Below are 18,120 nucleotides of genomic sequence, written 5' to 3' on the forward strand. Positions count from 1 at the left end.
CAGCGGTTCAAGAAGGCGACTCACCACCAACTTCTCAAGGTCAATTAGGGATGGGCAATAAATGCTGTCCTTGCCAGAGATGCTCACCTCCCATGGACGAATAAAAAATAATCAGTAAAACTTTAACTGAACAGGAACTGTCGGATTTTGACAAGCGTTTCTTATATTCTTTACATCTAGTCATTTCCACCTGATCCACTGCATGCTAAAGGCCTGCTCGGGTCGGGAAAAAGAACCTGACCCGAACCACAGCAGACCCAAGCCTGACCTGGCCTGAGTCCCTCCGATTTTGCCCCGAGCCCGACCCGACAATCCCTCTACTTACCTTCCTGACACCGAACCTGCAGGAAACTGCAGCGCATGCGTGATATCATAGTGACCTCACTCGCTCACTGTGCAGACTCAGTTTTGTCCCAGACTCCCAGCTCGGGCAAGTTTTTTAATTTCAATACTTATCAGCAGAGCACTTACTGTGTGTGTCCGGCCCGGCCCGACCTGAACTCAGCTCGACCACCCGAGCCCGGAAGAGGGGCCCGACTCGAACCCGACACGTCATCGGGTCCCGTTGGGTTTGGGTCGGGTAGCAGGCCTTTACTGCATGCCACACATGACGAGCCATCTTTTTATTGAACAATGGAACAGGAGGAGGCCATTTAGCCCCTCAAGCCTGTTCTGCCTTTTAATGAGTTCACAGCTGATCTGTGACCTAACTCCAAATACCTGCCTTTGCCACGTATCCCAGACCTTTGGTTAACAAAAATGTATCTATCCCAGATTTAAAATTAATGATTGATCCAGCAACAATTGCGATTTGAAGAGTGTTCCAAACCTCTACCACTCTTTGTGTGAAGAAGTGTTTCTGAATTTCACTCCTGAAAGGTCCGGCTCTCATTTGTAGATTAAAGTTCCCTAGTCCTAAATCCTCCCTAACCAGCGGAAATAGTTTCTATCTGCCCTATCTGTTCCCCTTAATTAAAAGTTCAATAAAATCACCCTTTAACCTTCTAATTTCCAGGGAATACTACCCTAGTTTGTATAATCTCTCCTTGTAATTTAACCCTTGGTATCATTCTGGTAAATCTACGCTGCACTCCCTCCAAGGCCAATGTATCCTTCCTAAGCTGTGATGCCCAGAACTGCTCAGTGTTCCAGGTGTGGTCTAACCAGGGTTAGTATAGCTGAAGCATGACTTCTACCCCCTTGTATTTTAGTGCTGTAGGTATAAAGGCTGTAGGCTTGGATATTTTTTTTTATTCATTCATGGGATGTGGGCGTCACTGGCCAGGCCAGCATTTATTGCCCATCCCTAATTGCCCTTGAGATGGTGGTGGTGAGCTGCCTTCTTGAACCGCTGCAGTTCATGTGAGGTAGGTACATCCACAGTGCTATTAGGAAGGGAGTTCCAGGATTTTGACCCAGCGACAGTGAAGGAACGGCGATATAGTTCCAAGTCAGGATGGTGTGTAACTTGGCGAGGAACTTGCAGGTGGTGGTGTTCCCATGTATTTGCTGCCCTTGTCCTTCTAGTTGGTAGAGGTCGCGGGTTTGGAACTTGCTGTCTAAGGAGCCTTGGTGCATTGCTGCAGTGCATCTTGTAGATGGTACACACTGCTGCCACTGTGCGTCAGTGGTGGAGGGAGTGAATGTTTGTAGATGGGGTCACAATCAAGCAAGCTGCTTTGTCCTGGATGGTGTCGAGCTTCTTGAGTGTTGTTGGAGTTGCACCCATCCAGGCAAGTGGAGAGTATTCCATCACACTCCTGACTTGTGCCTTGTAGATGGTGGACAGGCTTTGGGGAGTCAGGAGGTGAGTTACTCGCCTCAGGATTCCTAGCCTCTGGCCAGCTCTTGTAGCCACGGTATTTATATGGCTACTCCAGTTCAGTTTCTGGTCAATGGTAGCCCCTAGGATGCTAATAGTGGGGGATTCAGCGATGGTAATGCTGTTGAATGTCAAGGGGAGATGGTTAGATTCTCTCTTGTTGGAGATGGTCATTGCCTGGCACTTGTGTGGCGCGAATGTTACTTGCCACTTATCAGCCCAAGCCTGGATATTGTACAGGCCTTGTTGCATTTCTACACGGACTGCTTCAGTATCTGAGGAGTCACGAATGGTGCTGAACAAAGAACAAAGAACAGTACAGCACAGGAGCAGGCCATTTGGCCCTCCAAGCCTGCGCCGATCTTGATGCCTGCCTAAACTAAAACCTTCTGCACTTCCGGGCTCCGTATCCCTCTATTCCCATCCTATTCATGTATTTGTCAAGATGCCTCTTAAACGTCTCTATGGTACCTGCTTCCACCACCTCCCCCGGCAACAAGTTCCAGGCACTCACCACCCTCTGTGTAAAAAAAACTTGCCTCGCACATCCCCTCTAAACTTTGCCCCTCTCACCTTAAACCTATGTCCCCTAGTAACTGACTCTTACACCCTGGGAAAAAGCTTCTGACTATCCACTCTGTCCATGCCGCTTATAACTTTGTAAACCTCTATCATGTCGCCCCTCCACCTCTGTCGTTCCAGTGAAAACAATCCAGGTTTATCCAACCTCTCCTCATAGCTAATGCCCTCCAGACCAGGCAACATCCAGGTGATGTCAAGGGCAGTCACTCTCACCTCACCTCTTGAGTTCAGCTCTTTTGTCCATGTTTGAACCAAGGCTGTAATGAGGTCAGGAGCTGAGTGGCCCTGGCAGAACCCAAACTGAGCGTCACTGAACAGGTTATTGCAAAGCAAGTGCCACTTGATGGCACTGTTGATGACACCTTCCATCACTTTACTGATGATTGAGAGTAGACTGATGGGGCGGTAATTGGCCGGGTTGGACTTGTCCTGCTTTTTGTGCACAGGACATACCTGGGCAATTTTCCACATTGCAGGGTAGATGCCAGTGCTGTTGCTGTACTGGAACAGCTTGGCTAGGGGCACGGCCAGTTCTGGAGCACAGGTCTTCAGTACTATTGCCGGAATATTGTCAGGGCCCATAGCTTTTGCAGTATCCAGTGCCTTCAGTCGTTTCTTGATGTCACGCGGAGTGAATTGAATTGGCTGAGGTCTGGCATCTGTGATGCTGGGGACTTCAGGAGGAGGCCAAGATGGATCATCAACTCGGCACTTCTGGCTGAAGATTGTTGCAAATGCTTCAGCCTTATCTTTCGCACTGATGTGCTCGGCTCCCCCATCATTGAGGATGGGGATATTTGTGGAGCCACCTCCTCCAGTTAGTTGTTTAATTGTCCACCACCATTCACGACTGGATGTGGCAGGACTGCAGAGTTTAGATCTGATCCGTTGGTTATGGGATCGCTTAGCTCTGTCTATCGCATGCTGCTTATGCAGTTTGGCATGCAAGTAGTCCCGGGTTGTCGCTTCACCAGGTTGACACCTCATTTTTTTGAGGTATGCCTGGTGCTGCTCCTGGCATGCCCTCCTGCACTCTTCATTGAACCAGGGGTGGTCTCCTGGCTTTTTTTTTTGAGTTTTTACACTTTATTTTGTAACTACTATACATCAAGGCATAGTACAACAGATCAATGTACAAGATCTTCTCATGACCAGCATCTGAGGTGCCTCTAAACTGTTGGTCTTCATGAAATATCTATAAACAGAAGCGTCAGAGTCCATTTGCCATGTAAGATTCAATGCAGCCTGATCAGTACTGCATCTCCTGGCTTGATGGTAATGGTAGAGTGGGGGATATGCCAGGCCATCAGGTTACAGATTGTGGTTGAGCACAATTCTGCTGCTGCAGATGGCCCACAGTGCCTCATGGATGCCCAGCTTTGCATTGCTATATCTGTTCAAAATCTATCCCATTTAGCACAGTGTTAGTGCCACACAACACGATGGACGGCATCCTCAATGTGAATGCGGGACTTCATCTCCACAAGGACTGTGCGGTGGTCACTCCTACAAATACTGTCATGGACAGAAGCATCTGCGGCAGGCAGATTGGTGAGGATGAGGTCAAGTATGTTTTTCCCTCGTGTTGGTTCCCCCACCACCTGCCGCAGACCCAGTCTAGCAGCTATGTCCTTTAGGACTCGGCCAGCTCGGTCATTAGTGGTGCTACCGAGCCACTCTTGGTGATGGACATTGAAGTCCCCCACCCAGAGTACATTTTGTGCCTTTGCCACCCTCAGTGCTTCCTCCCAGTGCTGTTCAACATGGAGGAGTACTGACTCATCAGCTGAGGGAGGGTGGTAGGTGGTAATCAGTAGGAGGTTATCTTGGCCATATTTAACCTGATGCCATGAGACTTAATGGGGTCTGGAGTCAATGTTGAGGACTCCCAGGGCAACTCCCTCCCTACTGTATACCACTGTGCCACCACCTCTGCTGGGTCTGTCCTGCCGGTGGGACAGGACATACCTGGGGATGGTGATGGCAGTGTCTGGGACATTGTCTGTAGGGTATGATTCCGTGAGTATGACTATGTCAGGCTGTTGCTTGACTAGTCTGTGGGACAGCTCTCCCACCTTTGGCACAAGCCCCCAGATGTTAGTGAGGAGGACTTTGCAGGGTCGACAGGGCTGGGTTTGCCGTTGTCGTTTCCGGTGCCTAGGTCGATGCTGGGTGGTCCGTTTCATTCCTTTTTATTGACTTTATAGCGGTTAGGTACAACTGAGTGGCTTGCTAGGCCATTTCAGAGGGCATGTAAGAGTTAACCACATTGCTGTGGATCTGGAGTCACATGTCAGCCAGACCAGGTAAGGACAGCAGATTTCCTTCCCTAAAGGACATTAGTGAACCAGATGGGTTTTTACAACAATCGGCAATGTTTTCATGGCCATCATTAGACTAGCTTTGAATTCCAGATTTATTAATTAAATTCAAATTCCACCTTCTGCTGTGGTGGGATTCCAACCCATGTCCCCAGAGAAATACCCTGGGTCTCTGGGTTACTAGTCCAGCGATAATACCACTACGCCACCGCCTACCCCATTTATTGAACGTTTGCATCCCCTGAAGAAAGGGTGTGGAGTGATTGAATTCAGTCCTGGATCAAAGTGAATCTGAAGTTTGCATTGTATCCTATAATTCATTCTTTTGAAATAAAGAACTCCAGTGAATTCCTTGTGTCCTTGTTTATGTAATCCTGGCTCCCAATGACATCTGATTTCAGCCTGCAAGCCAGTGCTGAAATGGGATTGTCTGTTCTGGGTTACTCAGTCTCCAGCTAATCACTAGCACACTGTGGCTGCAATGTGCTATCTACAGGATGATATTTCAATTTGAAAATTCCCATATTCTTGTTGCAATCCCTCATAGCCTCCCCCCTGCTCATCTCCACAACCTCCTCCAGCCCTGCAGCACCCCTCCAAACTCTCCATTCTTGTGACTCTGGCCTCTTGCACATCCCTCCGTTGCTATGCTCCACCACTGGCAGCCATGCCTTCAGCTGCCTAGGCCCTATGCTCTGGAATTTCCTCCCTAAACATTTCCTCTCCTCTTTTAAGATCTTTCTTAAAACCTACCTCTTTAATAAGCTGTCGGTCCTAATATCTCCTCCTTTGGCTTGGATTTTTTTCTTACACCTCTGTGAAGCATTTGGGGCATTTTTACGATGTTAAAGGTGCTTCTCTAAGTGCAGACTGCTACTGTATAAGTTTCAGTAGTTGCCTTTATTCATTTATAGGTTAACATTTTAAGCAGGTGGATGTGCCACCTTGTGGTTGAGTGCGTAAATGGTATGACATGATTCAGCCTCATGTTGGAGATTTGAGGATTAACAGATTTTGGCAATTTAGAGGCTGAAAATTGTTGGACCTGCTTGGTGTGACCTAGTAGAAATACTGCTGTGTCTGTGACCTTAATTGTCAGGTGTGGCTCAATAGGTCACATTCTTGCCTGAGTCAGAAGGTTGAGAGTTCAAGTCCCACTCCAGAGATTGAAGCATCAAATTCAGAATGGCATTGCCAGTACAGTGCTGAGGGAGTGCTGCACTGTTAGTTTAATGTCTCATCTGAGAGACAGCTGTTCTGAGGCCCCGTCTTCCCTCTTTGCTGCATGTGAAAGATCCCGTGGCACTATTCTGGGGAGGTATCACCAAGTGTCCTGGTCAATATTTATCCCACAACTAAAGTAGATTATAAGGTCATTATCACATTGCTGTTTGTGGGAGCTTGCTGTGTAAAAACTTGGCTGCTGCGTATCCAACATTACTATAGTGACTGCACTTCAAAAGTACTTAATTGGGTGTAAAGTGCTTTGAGACATCCTGAAGTTGTGAAAGATGCTATATAAATGCAAGTCTTTATTTTTCTTTCTAAATGATTGCATCATCCTAGCCTATTTCCATAAATGCATCCATGTCTCAGAAGCCTAGAATTTGTATACTATGCCATGTGTGAAGATCAGTTTCTTTCTATGACCTGCCTTTCCCATTTCTACATCTTATAATTCCACAGGCAAGATTTCCACGCATGTGTGCTTGAGATTATTTTTAAAGACACACATCACTTCAATGTTCCTGCTTCCTTGCCTGTTTTTCCTGTTCTTGCTCTGTGCTCTTTATAACTTCTCATTAGTTTCTGTTTTACAGTCTCAATTGCACTCTCATAATTCAGTCCAACATTTCCCCATCACCCTCTGGGAGTCATACTCATTCTCACCCGTTTCTCTGATCCAAAAGCAACACCGCATGAGAGTACATAGAATTTACAGCACAGAAATAGGCCATTCAGCCCAATTGGTTCGTGCTAGTGTTTATGCTTCACACGAGCCTCATCTCACCCTATCAGCATAATCTTCTATTCCTTTCTCCCTCATGTGCTTATCTAGCTTCCCCTTAAATGCCTCCATGCTATTCGCCTCAACTACTCAATGTGGTAGCAAGTTCCATATTCTAACTACTCTCGGAATTCAGGAGAAACATCTTTACCCAATTGGATTTATTACTGACTACGTTATGAACTAGTGATCTTAAGATAAACTTTCTGAAGTTCTCCTGTTGCTTTTATTCTACAAGTAGAGTGTTAAAGACTTTGACTGTGAAGTTGGCCTTAACTGGACTCCTGCTGTACACAAAGGATGGCTATTTGGGGATGAGGCACCTGAGACTCCCACCTCTGATTATACCCCACCAACAGCTGACAATTCAGGAGAGAATAGGGGAAGGTTGTTGGTGGGGGGAGAAAAGAGAGGATAAATGTTTAAAATCTTTGCTTTGTAGTTACACTACAGTCTGTGCAAAACGAGAGCAAGGTTGACTAGGTAGTTTCATATTGGACAGTTAAATCTGAGATGAGCATTTGAACCTCTGTAGTCTTCTTGGTGAATTTGCATTGTTCAATAAAACTCTTTTCTGCTTTTAAGAGTGAATACAGCAATGTGGGGTTGATAAAACAATAAGTAGCTAACACAGAGACATGCAAACAAACCAAGAATGCTGAAAACAGACTCCAAAGTAATAATTACTCAAAAAGCATTGACTTTGTGGTTGTTTTGTTTGCCACGTAAATAGAAATATGTATCCCCTGCTATACTTTGTAAAATAATGGCAGGGGTTAACAGCTCCTTCAATCCTGAATATTTCATAGTGATTCTTTCAGCCTGAAGATTGAGAGTCAGGTGGTGAGTGTGGCCAATTCCCTAACAATACAGCAAGAGCTACCATGGGGCAGTGGCAGGGAGAAAAAGAAACCAGACATTAATTCTTAAAGCTATTTCCTATGTTTCAGAGGAAGGGGTTTTATGATAACAATGGTGAGTTGTGGAGATTGGGGTCATGCCTGGGTCAGGGGAGAAAATCACCTGGCAATGATCAACCTTGCATTCAGCTCTCAGGAAACCTTTCAAAGAGGAATTAGTGCACAAAAGACCAGTCCCCGGCACGGAGAGCTGGACTTTTCGGAAGGAGACTGACATTTCATTCCTTTCTTAGATGTTGCAATCACTAGCCCCCACCACATCCCAATATAAAGAAATAACTGGTGCTTTCCCAGCAGGGATTCTCTCATTCCGTTAAGAACCCAGTGACAATTCCTTCTAATCAGCAGTGTTAAATCAAAAGACCCTAAAAGGTTCACAAAAGTTTAAAACACAATCATCTCTGCCCCAGTCAATCTAATATCTTGAAGTTACTGGGCCCAGGGTCCTGCACCTTTGCCTGTAGATACTGGCACCAACTGTGACCAGAGTATTGCAAGGTTGGGATGGGCATATTGCACCTGTAAGGAAGCATCAGTAGTGCCCAGCCCTGAACTGCCAGCAGGAAGAGCGAGTGCCACCTAGTTCCATTTCACAGTTCCTTGGTCAAAACAAACGGTGGAACCAAGAGACCTTTAGCTTCAGTGCGAGGCTTAACTCCTGGTAACTGTAAGGCAACTGATCCTGGACATGTGAAATTTTATGGGGCTTTAGCTGAACTGATGCCAGCCTGGTAACTGCCCCTGACCCACCTCTTTGGTGCAGGGCTGGACGTGGAGGTTGTGGGGGAGGTGGTTGGTGCAACAACAACTTGTATTAATACAGCCCCTTTAACATAAAACATCCCAAGGTGCTCCACAAGACCGGTTATCAAACAAAATTTTAACACCAATCCGCATAAGGAGATATTAGGGCAGGTGACCAAAAGCTTGGCTAAAGAGGTAGGTTTCAACAAGGTTCTCAAAGGAGGAGAACGAGGCAGAAATTTTTATGTAGTGGCTTGCATAACATCAGGATGTCCCAAAGTGCTTTACAGTTAATGGCCAGATAATCTCATTTGGTGATGTTGGTTGAGGGATAAATATTGGCCAGGAAATCAGAGAGAATTCCGATGCTTTCCTTCGAAATAGTGCCACGCAGTCTTTTACATTCACCTGAGAGAACAGGCGGGAACTCAGTTTAACATCTCATCCGAAAGATGTACCTGCGACAGTGCAGCACTCCCTCAGTACTGCACTGGGAGGGTTAGTGTAAATTTTTGTGCTAAAGTCTAGGGGCAGCATTTTCCCTGCAGGCTTCAGGACCCAGATGTTGGGGTCAAATGGTGGTTAGAAGCCCGAACTGTGTGGGGAACTGTCAGCCGGCTGTGACTTTCCCCAAATTGGCTAATTAATGGCCTGAGGCCACCTCCAGGCAGCTACCCTGTTCCCCAACGCTTCTGGGGACCTGGAGGTCAAAATTCCAGTCGGCCTCTGACAATAGGCCTAAAATAGCCATTTAACAAGCTCAATTGGCTACCCACTGCTTGTGGCCAGGTAGCCCTGCCCCCACCAAATGCTGTTTCTGGGAAAATGGCCTGGAGGCTGGATGATGCCGGGAAACTGGTACACCCATTGGCAACACAAATTTTTCTGCCTGCCCCCCCCCCCCCCTCTCTGTGCTCACTGGCATCAGGGCCTAAAAACCTTCCCCCTGGAGTGAGACATGAACCCATAAATTTCTGACCGAGGCGAGAGTGCTAACCACTGAGTCACGGCTGGAATCTTAGGTTCTGGCAGGATGTTGCCTGCCCAACCTCTTAAGAAAGACAGAACAAGATGGGAAATGAGCAAGAATTAGATTTCAGCATTACACAAATAAGTAAATGCACAATGGCATACAAATTGCCAAGAAATGAGGTTCGGAAATGGTTTAAGATCCTATTTGCTCCCATAAGATGGGTAACAGGTCAAATGACAAGAGTGCAAATGAGTTCGGCTTCTAAACATGAACCTAATTCAGACTGTGAAATTAGCAGAATTTGCCCCATGACCCATGGGTAGAGTACAAAAACAAGGAAGTTATGATGAACCAGAATAAAGCACTGGTTTGGTCTCAACTGGAGTATTGTGTCTAATTCTAGGCACCGCACTTCAGGAAGGATGTGAAGGCAATAGAGTGGGTGCAGAAAAGATTTACAAAAATGGTCCACGGATGAGGGACCTCAGTTATGTGGATAGATTGGAGAAGTTGGGGCTGTTCTCAGAGGATTTGATAGAGGTGTTGAAAATTGAGGGGTCTGGACAGAGTAGATAAAGAGAAACTGTTCCCGTTGGCCGAAGGAGTTAAGGTGATTGGCAAAAGAACCAACGTTGACATGACACAAAACTTTTTTTTTTTAACGTGGTCAGGATCTGGAATGCTCTGCCTGAGAGTATGGTGGAGGCAGATTTAATTGAAGCCTTCAAAAGCGAACTGGATAAATATCTGAAGAGGAAAAAAATCTGCAGGGCTACAGGGATAAGGCAAGGGAGTGGGACTAGGTGAGTTGCTCTTGCAGAGAGCCAGCATGGACGCAATGGGCCGAATGGCTGCCTCCTGTGCTGTACCCATTCTATGATCTTAATTTGAGAAAAATATTACACTGACAACTCCATTGACGAGTCAGGTTATTACTGGATTGGTGAATTGAAATTTTGCAATCTCTGATGTCTGGGATACTGTTGGCTATGCTGTGAGTTTGCTTTGTTAAATCAATTAGGAATGAGACACAAACTTTTCCTTGCATGAATGTGAAACTCTCATGTTTCAGTAAACAAAACTGGGTTGGTCTTTCAAAGGCACAGGGCTGTTTTGCATTTAATGTCATGAACTTCACATCTGCCAGTTATAATACATTGGACTAAAAAATGTGTTCTGATAAAGATCTGTAAATACTACAGGCTGTTTTCATTCCCTGGTAAATTCTGTTAAAATACTAGTAAGTGGCTCATTCATTTCCGATATGCAATAGCAGTGAAGAAAACACATGAAACCCATCATACACCACAGTTTCCCGAGCTCCCTACACAGCTGCAGTCAATAAGCGGCTCCTCTTCACCACTTATTCTTTGAAAGATCTACATGGATCCAATTATTTTGTATGCGAGTAGCCTGAAACTTGACAAGAACACCCAGAAATGTTAAAGGAATTCTGCTTCTATGTGATTTATGTCGCACTTGTAAACACAATGCTGCTTCTCTTATCCCACCTGGAACATCACCATCTCAAGAACACAAGAATTTGGAGCAGGAGTAGACCATATGGCCCATCGAGCCTGCTCTGCCACTCAAAATGATTATAGCTGATCTTAGGCTTCAACTCCACTTTCTTGCCCGTTTTCCATATCCCTCAATTCCCTGAGACACCAAATATCTGTCTATCCCAGCCTTAAATGTATTCAATGATGGAGCATCCACAACCCTCTGGGGTAGAGAATTCCAAAGATTCACAACTGTGAGTGAAGTAATTTCTCCTCATCTCAGTCCTAAAGGATTGGCCCCTTATCCTGAGACTGTGTCCCTGTGTTCTAGATTCCCTGACCAACAGAAATAATCTGTGTCTACCCTATCAAGCCCCTTCAGAATCTTGTATGTTTCAATGAGATGGCCTCTCATTCTTATAAACTCCAGACAGTATAGGCCCAATTTACTCAGTCTCTCATTATAGGACATCCCCCTCATCCCAGGGATCAATTTAGTGAAACTTTGATATACCTCTAATGCAAGTATATCCTTTCTTAAATCTGAAGACCAAAATGGCACACAGTACTCCAGATGTGGTCTCACCAAAACTCTGTACAATTGTGGCAATTGTTGTGCCCTGCACTGTCTCAAGCCCAACTGCAGCTGAAACAGTCACCTATTCCTTTGTTACCTCAACTCTTCACTATTCCAGTGCTCTCCTGGTTGGCCACCAATCTTGCACCCTCCATAAACTGGAACTCATCCAAAGCTCTACTGCCATATCCTAACTCGCACCAATTCCCATTCACCAATCACCCTATGTGCTGACCTAAATTGGCTCCTGGTCTGGCAATGCCTTGATTTTAAAATTCTCATCTTTTCATTTATATAGTGCCTTTCATAACCTCAGGACATCCCAAAGCACTTTACAACCAATGAAGCACTTTTGAAGTATAGTCACTGCTGTAATTGTAGGAACTGTGGCAGATAATTTATGCACAGCAAGCTCCCACAAACAGTAATGAGATAAATGACAAGATAATCTGTTTTTAGTGATATTGTTTGAGGAATAAATATTGGCCCAGAACACAGGGAAGAATTCCCTGCTCTTCTTCGAAATAGTGCCATTAGATTCACCTGAGAGGGCAGAGAGCCTCAGTTTGACGTCTCACCTGAAAGATGGCACCTCTGACAGTGCAGCACTCCCTCGGTACTGCACTGGCAGTGTCAGCCTAGATTATGTACTCTGGTCTCTGAAGTGGAACTTGGAACCCACACCTACTGACTGAGAAGTGAGAATGCTACCCACTGAGCCATGGCTGGCACTAGTTAGGCACAGACCACGGTCAAACATTTCTGATCTGTATTTCTCAGTAACTCACTGAGTTATGCGTTTTTAAAAATTCTTTTATGAGATGTGGGTATCACTGGCAAGGCCAGCATTTGTTCCCATCCCTAGTGAATGCCTTGTTAGGCCAATTTTCCTTCTCTAAAAGGACATTAGTGAACCAGATGGGTTTTTACGACAATCGGCAATGGTTTCATGGTCACCATTACTGAGACAAGCTTTCAATTTCAGATTTATTAATTGAATTTAAATTCCACCAGCTGCCACGGTGGGAATTGAACCAGTGTCCCCAGAATTAGCCTGGACCTCTGGATTGCTAAGCCAGTGACATTACCACTACGCCACTGCACCCCCACCCCCCCCCCCCCCCCCCCAGTTTGCCATCAGTGAGCTCCTAGGAGTAGTTTAAATTTTGAAATGTGTAGGTTTGCCTGGCCTGAATTAAAAGTTGTGTTATTTGGACAAGTTGGGGATAGTGCATAAATAGGTCAGTTATACTTCACTAGCAGTGTGCTATCTACAGGATGCATTGCAGCAACTCACTTCTTCGACAGCACCTCCCAAACCCACAACCTCTGCCACCTAGAGGGATAAGGGCAGCAGGAGCATTGGAGCAGGCTCAAAGGGCTGAATGGCCTCCTCCTGTTCTTGTGTTCCATTTGAAACAGTTTCAATGTCAGATTCCGTGTCAACAAAATGGACTTCAATTATTTCACTAATCAATGTTTCTCTTTTTTTTGACCTTACTAACTGGGAGTGTATATATGTTTGTTTTATTTTTGTAGATTGGTTCATTCTGGTGCGGGGAGAGACTCACCACAGCCAGGTGCGGAGCTGTCTTTTGCCACTCGCACCGGAACACGCCAAGGCATCGAAATGCACCTCTTCCGCGTCGAGACCAACTCCAGTCTGTCCAACTGGACCAGGCAAATTGTACAGGGCTGCCACAAAGCAACAGAGCTAACTAAAGAAGTCACAACCAGTGAGTATCACTATTATGGTGGGAAGAAAATTTCTGTTGTGCATCATGCGCACTGAAGTTGTAAACACATTTGTAAATGGGGAGAAGGTGGCTTAGTGGTAATGACACTGGACTAGTAATCTGGGGCCCAGGCTAATGTCCTGGGGGAAGAAGTTCAAAGCCCACCATGGCAGCTGGTGAAATTTAACTTCAATTAATTAAAAAAAATTAATCTGGAATTGAAAGCTACCATGAAACTATCATCGATTGTTGTTAAAAACCCATCTGGTTCACTAATGTCCTTTAGGGAAGGAAATCTGCCATCCTTACCTGGTCTCTGGCCTACATGTGACTCCAGACCCACAGCAATGTGATTGACTCTTAACTGCCCTCTGCAATGGCCAAGCAAACTACTCAGTTGTCAAGGGCAATTAGGGATGGGCAACAAATGCTGGCCTTGCCAGTGACGCCCACATACCCATGAAAGCATAAAAAAAATATGATTTTGCTACACAATACACCAAGGGAAGTCAATGATGGAATGGAGGAATTCAGGTTTTTTAACCAATTGGCTTCCCTTTCTTCCCCCCCACTCTGAAGGGTCTGACACCAGCTGGAATAACGATCACAAAGTGGGGGGGGGGGGGGGGGGTTGAGTCAAAGACGTTCTTTACATTCAACCCAAGCTGGGTAACACACAAACCTGACTGTCTCCTTCAAACTACCTAATAATTGAGTGAGATTTATACACCCAAGTCCTTGATGATCCAGTAAGGGAAAATAGATATAATTTTTGGCAGTCTAGTGTCTGATTTCCTGGTCATTTTCTGGTGCATATCTGTCAGAGTCCCTGATCCATTAGTGTTGTGCAGATAAGGAAATAGATGAATCTTTGCCCAGGGAGTGGTTGAGGTGAACAGCACAGATGCATTTAAGGGAAAAATAGATAAACACATGAGGAAAAAAGGAATAGAAGGATTCGCTGATAGCGTTAGATGAAGTCGGAATGGGAAGTATAAACACCAGCATAGACCAGTCGGGCCAAATGGCCTGTTTCTGTGCTGTAAATTCTGTTTTTGTAACAATTTAGTGGACTGGCCAAGATAACAAGAATGTGGTTTCCCCCTTCATTATTTGTAAGGAGCGTGGTAAATTCATAGTAAGACAAATTGCCCATAAATTAGCAAGTAACTTGCCAACTGGACTCAGGGGCTATAGGGTGGCTGGTGTGGGAATTGTGAATATTTAACATGATGTTCTGAGACTAGGGGTTACACTTCACGGTTGGGAAAGATCAGAGGGATGCTTTAACTGCTATACCTGGGAAAGGGAACACCAGGTGCAAAAATAAATCCTCTCTCCAGTACAAACATCTCTTGTATTAATGATTACAAAATTCATCCATTGTGATGTAATGTAAGTCAATAACTAATGTGGCAGAGGAAATATTTTGATAAATCTCCTAATAGTTTTTCCTAAACTGTGAAAAATACATTCTGCTGAAATAATGATCAAAAGTTACAATTCCTTTGCCGTGAACCTATTGCGGGGAAGGTAGTGCAGAGGTTATGCTACTGGACTAATAATCCAGGCAACTCAAGTTCAAAATCTACCATGGCAATGAGAATTTTTTTTACTTCAGTATAAAAAATAACCTGGAAATAAAAAGCTGCTAACAGTATGAACAATACCCAAGATGAATTTCCGTATGGACAATAAATTAAAATTGAATTAAATTGAAAAGTGACCGTGAATTGACCGTTCATTGAGCTGCGATGGCCGAGTGGTTAAAGTGTTCGATTTGAAATCAAGTGAGTTTTCCTTGTGCAGGTTCATACCCTGCTCACAGTTAATTTGATTCTGCTTTCTTTACTGTTATCTGAAAAGAAAGAATGTGCAAGGTTTATGGGGAGAAGGCAGGGGAACAGCATTAGGTGAATTGCTCTTTCAGACAGCCGGGGTGGACACAATGGCTTCCTTCTGCACTGTAACTGTTCTGTGATGAAGCTGTCGAAATGTTGTTTAAAACCTGACAGGTTCATTAATGGCCCTTTAAAAGAAAGAAAGACTTGCATTTCTTTGGCACCTTTCACAACCTCAGGACATCCCAAAGCATTTTACAGTCGATAAAGTACTATTGAAGTGCAAACCACTGCTATAATGTAGGAAATATAGCAAACTCCCACAAACAGCAATGTGATAATGACCAGTTTTGTTTTGGTTATGTTGGTTGAGGGATAAATATTGGCCAGGGAGAACTCCCCTACTCTTCAAGATAGGGCTGTGGGATCTTTTATGTTGACGTGAAAGGGCAGATGGGGCTTCGGTTTAACGTCTCATCCGAAAGATAGCATCTTCGATAGTGCAGCACTACCTCAGTACTGTACGAGAATGCCAGCCTCGATTGTCATGCTCGAGTCACTGAGGGAAGGAAACCTGCTGTCCTTACCCTTAGGCCCACACATGACTCCAGTCCCACATCGACATGGTTGACTCTAGGGATGGGCAACAAAATACTGGCCTTGCCAGTGACACTCACCCCGAGAATGAGTAAATTTAAAAAAAAAGAAATGCTCACTTAACTCAGTTGTATAATAATTAACACAATACCTAACAGACTATTTTGTAATCAAACAATAAAATGATCACATTCAGATGTCATAAACCATGCACAGTAACAATTAAAGATCAATTAAATTAGCCTGCAATCAATACTGGAACACGTGAATCACTGCTTATCAATGCAAATATGTCTTAGGAGCCAGGCCAACAAATACGACACCCAGTCACATCAAAGCAAGAGTTCCGTGAGCAATTTCCAGCTTCTCACCACCTTTGGACATTGCCCCATGTTTTGTATTGATTTGAACCCATTGGAAGGCTGCATTTTACTGAAAGGATATAGAGCCACTGGAGAAGGTGCAAAAAGCGGATAAGGCTAGAACAGAGGCTAGAACTAACAGGAAAGACTGAGCAGGCTGGGGCTTTTTTCTCTAGAAAAAGTGAAGACTGAGAGGTGACCTGATAGAGGTCGTTCAGATCATGAAGGGGTTTTGATAGGGTAGACATAGAGAAGATATTTCCACTTGTCAGGGAGATCAGAACTAGGGGCCATAAATATAAAATGGTCACTGATAAATCCATAAGGGAATTCAGGAAAAACTTCTTTACCCAGAGAGTGGTGAGAATGTGGAGCTCACTACCACAGGGAGTGCTTGAGGTGAATAGTATCAATGCATTTAAGGGGAAGCTAGATAAGTAAATGAGGGAGAAAGGAAAAGAAGGATATGCTGATGGGATGAGATGAAGAGGGGTGGCTCGTGTGGAGCAAAGACCATTTGGGCTGAATGGCCTGTTTCTGTGCTGTTAATTCAATGTAAAATGTTTCTATTGGACTTCCTAAACTTAATTCTTGACCTTTCTTAATGTTGAGGCAATCTCTATTGATCTAGCGTTAATAATTAACTACCTAAGGCATGGAACTGTGCAGGTATGTACATACACACACAGCTGCTTGGTCAGCCAGCTTGGTTTGAGGCGCCACTGGCAGCACAATACGATCTCCTAGCTGCATCATTGTACCCTGCAGGTATCCAGTTGGAGTACAATTGCAATATTAAACAAAACCTCCTAGAACTGCCTATGAGGAATGAGAATATTAGTGACAGCTTGAATGCAGAGCTTAGACCAATGCAAGGGATGATATCACTTAAACGTCAGCCAAACAGATCTGATATTGAACTATGAAGTGTGAGGTGAATACAGTACCAGTGACAGGTGGATCAGATGAAGCATTTAGTATTTTTGAAAATATTATTTGCCACCCAGTGCTTTGGTCGATCTGTAATCTAGCATGTCAGGGTCATGTTGTGTCACAAAGAAGTGTGTAGAGATTCCTACAGAGGGGTGTGCGTTCATCGTGTTGAATAGAGAGTTGGAGTTAGTGGAATAAAACAATTCTTTAACTTGCTGGAAACAAACCTCTAAAATGTCACTTGTCACTCACTGAAAGTAGATTACTTTAACCAGTGCTTCAACACTTGCTCAATAAAGAATTCATCAGTTAGTTCTCTGGGGTTAATTATTATACAGAGTGAGGAAAGTACAAAGGAATGTTCCTTTCTGTTTCTGTTGTGGATTCAGAATGAATCTTCAGGAGTTAGCAAAACTGAGGAAAGTGGAATAGCCTGCTATTAAAATCTGCATTGTTAAGATTGGGATCGATGAATCCTTTTTGGTTTATTCTCCCCATTCCTTTCCTCAAGCGTTGACTCTCTGTTGGGATGTAGTTGGCTCAGCCGGCAATTTGAATGCAGTGGCATCAGAGCCAAGCACGCACACACCATCTGGGCCTTAGTTTAACATGTTACCCAAAAGACAGCACCTCCAACAGTGCAACACTCCTTCAGTACTACACTCGAGTGTCAGCCTAGATTTTTTGTTCAAGTCCTGGAGTGGGACTTGAGCCCACAAACTTCTGACTCCGAGGTGAGAGTGCTACCAACTGGGCCATGGCTGACATCTAGAGAACACAAGCCTAGTTTATGCAACCTGTCCTCATAATTTAACCCTTTTAGCCCCAGTATCATTCTGGTGAATCTGCGCTGCACCCCCTCCAAGACCAATATGTCCTTCCTGAAGAGAAGGAAAACGCAAGGATGACTAACACCCTGGTTGATCTTGTCTAGTGCGAGGATTGATTATGACACGAGGATACTCCAAAACGAAGAGTACGGAGAGAGAATTTTTATAAATAACTTATCAGCCTTGGCTCAGCAGGTAGCACTCTTGTCTCCAAGTCAAGCCCCATTCTGCCTGTTAAAGACTTGGATTTCAAAATTGCCAATTATACATTAATGTTGAATTTGATCATTTTTGGGAAAAAAGCTAAACATGGACTTTTTGTTTTTAAAAACTTGGAAACCATAGAGAGTGATGTTATAATACAAAAGTTAT

The 18,120-nt window shown here is 44.5% G+C and overlaps 1 protein-coding gene across 1 annotated transcript in view; it reads left to right on the top strand.

Annotated features, from left to right (window-relative positions):
• The window catches only part of sntb1 (syntrophin, basic 1), a 146,431-nt gene that overhangs the window by 114,488 nt on the left and 13,823 nt on the right, over window positions 1–18,120 (top strand). The window contains exon 6 of the mRNA XM_068032556.1: window positions 12,989–13,185. Coding sequence (XP_067888657.1) covers window positions 12,989–13,185 — 197 coding nt within the window. The remainder of the gene's footprint in view (window positions 1–12,988; window positions 13,186–18,120) is intronic.

The sequence above is a fragment of the Heterodontus francisci genome, chromosome 5 (genome assembly GCF_036365525.1).
Source record: "Heterodontus francisci isolate sHetFra1 chromosome 5, sHetFra1.hap1, whole genome shotgun sequence".
In the NCBI taxonomy this organism is placed as follows: Eukaryota; Metazoa; Chordata; class Chondrichthyes; order Heterodontiformes; family Heterodontidae; genus Heterodontus; species Heterodontus francisci.